The sequence below is a fragment of the Montipora capricornis genome, chromosome 10 (assembly GCF_036669925.1).
Source record: "Montipora capricornis isolate CH-2021 chromosome 10, ASM3666992v2, whole genome shotgun sequence".
Lineage (NCBI taxonomy): Eukaryota > Metazoa > Cnidaria > Anthozoa > Scleractinia > Acroporidae > Montipora > Montipora capricornis.
In genome coordinates this window covers 21,583,551-21,588,550 of record NC_090892.1, presented here as the reverse complement: position 1 = coordinate 21,588,550, position 5,000 = coordinate 21,583,551, and the positions used below count along the sequence as shown (strand labels likewise).

At 39.0% G+C, this 5,000-nt stretch overlaps 1 protein-coding gene across 3 annotated transcripts in view; it reads right to left on the bottom strand.

Moving 5' to 3' along the window:
• The window catches only part of LOC138022206 (6-phosphofructo-2-kinase/fructose-2,6-bisphosphatase 1-like), a 31,480-nt gene that overhangs the window by 20,463 nt on the left and 6,017 nt on the right, over nt 1–5,000 (bottom strand). For all 3 annotated transcript variants that reach the window (XM_068869259.1, XM_068869261.1, XM_068869260.1), the window contains one exon: nt 8–104. In XM_068869259.1, the coding sequence (XP_068725360.1) occupies nt 8–104 (97 nt within the window). The remainder of the gene's footprint in view (nt 1–7; nt 105–5,000) is intronic.

Below are 5,000 nucleotides of genomic sequence, written 5' to 3'. Positions count from 1 at the left end.
TCCATACCTCCTAATTTTGTAGGCTTCAGTATTGTCCACTCTAAAGAAGTCATGCAGTTTATCAGACCCAACAGCTCTTCTGCGATACTCACCGACATTAAAGACTAAATTTAGAGAAAATAATTAATAGTAAATTTTAATAATAATAATTATAATTACACCTTTTGCTGTTCATTTAGAGAAAATGCGCAATCATTTGCACTAAAAGTCAAGGAGGGAACAAACACCGCTAAATGCTTCACACACAATGCTCCTACTTCCCGCCACACTGATAAATAAGCGCTACAGCCCAAAGCACGAGGAATTCCACACATACTAAAACCACTGACCAATTGGCTGCAGTCACTCCTTGTTGTTTACTTGGTTAAACTTCGTTTAACCTCATCAATAAATTTCAACTTCATTTGCCTCATACTCAGTATGTCTATGAAGTCAACATAAAAATATAAGGGAAACGTTTTAAAATGAAATATCCTTGCACAAATTTTTACAATTATTCTTCACTTCCCTTTGTTTTAAGATTTCGAAATACTGTAACTATACCTTACACTTTACTATAACAAAATATCTATAAGACTAAGTATGGAAACCAAAAGTATACTAGATTTTAAAGGACCCTAGTCAGCCATGCCCAATTGTTGACAACAGGACTTTGGTGTTTTAATTACTCTTGGGACTTGACCAAACCAAAAATAATCACAAGATCTATATTTTCATCAGCTCTCCTATATTTATTTCATAACCAAGCAGTTGGCAATGAAAACAAGGCGAGACAGTTTAATTTCGTTTAATTCATTGCTTCTGCAGTACTTTCAGTTTGTAAATACACTGTAGTGATAATCAGTACTTAGTGACTAGTCTAAGTAAAAGTAAACTAAAGATGGTTTCATTTGTCACGCACGCAATACACAGTTGTAGCATCAGATGAAATGCTCTTATTCTAAGTTCCTAAAATTTCTTCGTTTTCAAGTTTCAAAAGGGTCTTGAATCCAACACAAATTTCTTCTTCCAGTAAATTAAACACAAGCTGACCTCTATAGTTTTTACTTTCCAGATCAAAAATCAAAATGTCACACACAAGCTTACTCAGTTCCACAAAAGGCAGTTTATTATCGGTGAGAAAATGAAATGAACGGCGAAAAGATAAAGCCTTTTACAGATTGTAATTAATAGAGATCAGTATTTAAATGTTTGCCCGTGTTCAGTGCAATAAGTTAGCTCAAGTGGACGACACACATAAGATTATTTGAACCAGAATCATTGATCTGACGGTGAATTCGCTGTTCGTGATTCCTTGCAATGTAGTCCAAGGAAATTATTTTTCCACTTTCCAAAAATAATAATTAATTTTTTTGATTGACTAGATTGATCATTCTGACCACCATTAAATGCCCTCTGGTCTTCGAGGAATTACAATTGAGGTACACTGTACAGTACTCCTTGCTGCCATTCCAAGGTTCAACAATGATTTCCATTTCCACTCAATAACATGTTGTGAAGAGCAAGTCATACATACATGATCGTAGAAAAGGAAATTCTAATAAACATACAGTAGCTACAATCCTCGCCAAAAATCCTTGAAACACCCCTTTCCCCTTGACAGTGTTGAGGCGATATTTTCCTCTTTGACTGGCTACACCAACATTGAAAAAGGGAGGGGGACGAAAACGGTGCGAGAATGTTCAAAGTGTTTCAAGGTTTTTGTCTAAGATTGTCTGAAGTGGCGGGAATTTCTTTGAGCATGCGCAGAAGATGAAAGTGAGACTTAGAAAGTTATTGTTAGGGCAACGCGTGGGTATTATGTGTTGTTGCTGTTGTTGTGTAAAAGTGCGAAGAGGATTACAACGCTAGTAAATATTTGTTTTGATAATGGCAACTTCTGAAGGAGATTTTAACTGTTATGAGGAGAGTATTGAAGACACGTCAGAGGAGGAAAGTGACCAGGGAAGTGAACACTTGCGGGATAAGGGATGTTCAGAAGACCTCCATGTGGGATCCCGACAGAGGCTTTTGCATCGCGAAGTGCGTAGCGTGTATTTAATTACTTACAGTCAAGCCAATCTTGAAAAATTTCAAACGAGAGACTGTTTTGCTAGAACGGTGGTGGAAGCATTCAATGAGACAAGGAGCGGGTTAGCTGATATTGTGCAGTGGGTTTGTAGTCAAGAGCAGCATTCTTCAGGGGGGACGCATTACCACATGGCATTAAAGCTGTCGCATCCACGCCGATGGTTGCGTGTGCGAAATTATCTCGATGACAATCATTCCATGTGAATTTTTCGTCTGTTCAGTCCAATTATTATAGTGCCTGGAGATACACAACAAAAGGAGATCCCGAGTATGTTCAGTCTATGAATCATCCAGATTTGGTCAACAGCGCCCCACCTCGAACACAAGAGGCCAGTCTGACAACAACGGAACGCGGTGGAACGAGGAGAAAAGCAAAGAAAACCAGAAATCGGAAGGCACCTTGACTCAGTATTTTCGATGTATCAAAGCTAGTCGTAGCAAAAGGAATAAAGTCCAGGCTAGAGCTTCTTGCTCTAGCGTCTCGACAGATGAAAGAGGGAAAGGAAGATTTAGCGCAATTCATCGCTAACAGAGGAAGTAAAGTTGTTGACGAGGCCATACAAGTAGGATGGGAAATGGAGGAAGCAGAGGAAAAATTAAAAAGGAAACAAATGACAAGGATGGACATACTAGAGAAAGCTCTAGAAGGTCCATGTATCGCTAACTGCAATGGAGAGTGGTTGGAAGTTGCAGAGGATACTCTCACACGCAATAATTTAAGAGGTGGAAGTTTTCAGAGTGCTGTGCGTGAGCTACTTGAGAAAGGACGCGGCAAGTACCGAAATATTCTAATCTATGGTAGTGCCAATTGTGGCAAGACCTTTTTACTAAACCCGTTGACTGTCATCTACAATACATTTAGTAATCCCGCTACTAGCAATTTTGCTTGGGTTGGCGCTGAATCTGCCGAGGTTATTTTTCTTAATAACTTTCGCTGGAGTCCACAGGTCTTGCCTTGGCACGATATGCTTCTTCTGTTGGAGGGGCAGACAGTTCATTTGCCAGCACCGAAGTGCCACTACGCTAAAGACATTGTCTTTGACACTGACACTCCGATATTCTGCACAGGCAAGCATGAGTTAGTGTTCATTAAGGGAGGCTGCATAGATGAACGGGAGACCGAAATGATGCGAGTAAGGTGGAAAATCTTCAACTTCTTTTCGCAGATTCCACCCGGCGAGCAAAGAAACATTCCGCCTTGTCCAAAATGTTTCGCCAAATTAATTCTGTCCCCAAACAGTAACGACAACAGTTCGGGATAAGTGTTGAACGAGTTCCCACCAAAGGATCGGCGAATCTCAGCATATTCCAATAAACATATTATGCAACTTTACAGTATTGCGTGATGGTGACGGAGTGTAAAGTGTAAACAAACGCTGGTAAACCGTACGGTTTACCATTAGGTTTTGCCTTTTATCGCATTCCTTAGTCGTATTTCTCGGTTGAAAATCACCTTGTAGAAGACATTAGTTATAATTGAAATGAATTTTCAAGAACAGCCTCAATGCCATAGTAAAATTCAGCCTTTTCACAACGGTTAACCATGACATGTAATAAAATAAGATTGTCAACAGACCAACTTCTATTTTGACAACGGTAAACCGTTGTGACCTTTACCGCACGTGATTCGACTAAGGCAAAACATACACAGTACATAGACACTGCAGATTTCCTTTTTTTACATCTGTTGCCAAATACAAAGTAATAAATATTACATGGTAGTTCCAAACTATTATCAGTGATTATTATATAATATTCAATAGGATAATTTTGTAAATGTCAATTGCATTATATTTATCTGAAAACATAAAGATACATACTTAATATTTTAGTCTCTGTCCTTGTGTTTCTAGTATTAGTTGTATACGCCTGTCCATGGATTCTATTAAATTGTTTATTTTGGCTACTGGAAACTGAACAATTGTATTTTTCACTCTTTCCTTGAATTGCGTGAAACTCTCTCGCTCTAATTGTTCCTCAATAGCGCTGTCATGCAAGTTGTCACTGACTGATTTAAACATGTTCTCTATTGGATTTAGATCAGGACTGCGTGGCGGTATCTTAAGCAATTTTGCCCCCACTTGTTGCAAAGCAGTCTTTGCGACTGCTGAATTCTGGCTTGGGTCATTGTCTTGAATGAAGAGTCTTGTATTTCTTTTCTTTGAAACTCCGTGTCATACTCTTCTCTCACCTTTTTGGCAAATGCAACGCGTAAGCTCTTGTCATTGTTAGTAAGCAGCCCTTTTTTCCGGGCTTGGAGATAAAAGTACCCTTTGCTATTTAAGAATCTTCCCACAGTGCGAAGTGACACATCACTTTCCGAGATGTTTGCCTCATTCATGAGTCGCTTGGCAGTAAAGTTACCTTCTGTACGTCTCAGTTTGAGAAGAGCCCTTATAAGGAGTCTCTCTTCTCTGGATGACAACTTTCTTGGCCTTCCTCTTCTTTGGTGGGTGACCTTTCCGTGAGTTTCCGAATACGTTGAAGGAGTGTTAAATTCTTTTAGCACTCTCATTACTGTTGCTGCAGATCGGTCCACTTTTGCTGCAATTTCTCGCAGAGAATACCTCCTTTCCATGTACAGAAATCTGATGAGTGCTTGTTCTTCCGCCGAGGTTTTCCTATTGTACACCATACTTGCTTTTTTCATTGAACTGTGTGACTAATCACACTTAACCTTTATGTCTGAGAAAAAAACAATTCTCCTACCCATGACTATTGTGGCCAGGCAGTATTCAAATGTTATTTTTAAAGACCTAAAATAACATTTCCTATTTATTTCTACCGAAATCTAGACAATTCATATCTTTCCTAGCTTACGTCAAACAAAAGTTACAGCAAGATCTTCCCAGCTAGCGCCGTCTTTCTGGACTATTCAAGAAAACTACTTAACAATAAATGACAACGTCTGATATTAACCAGATGGCTTT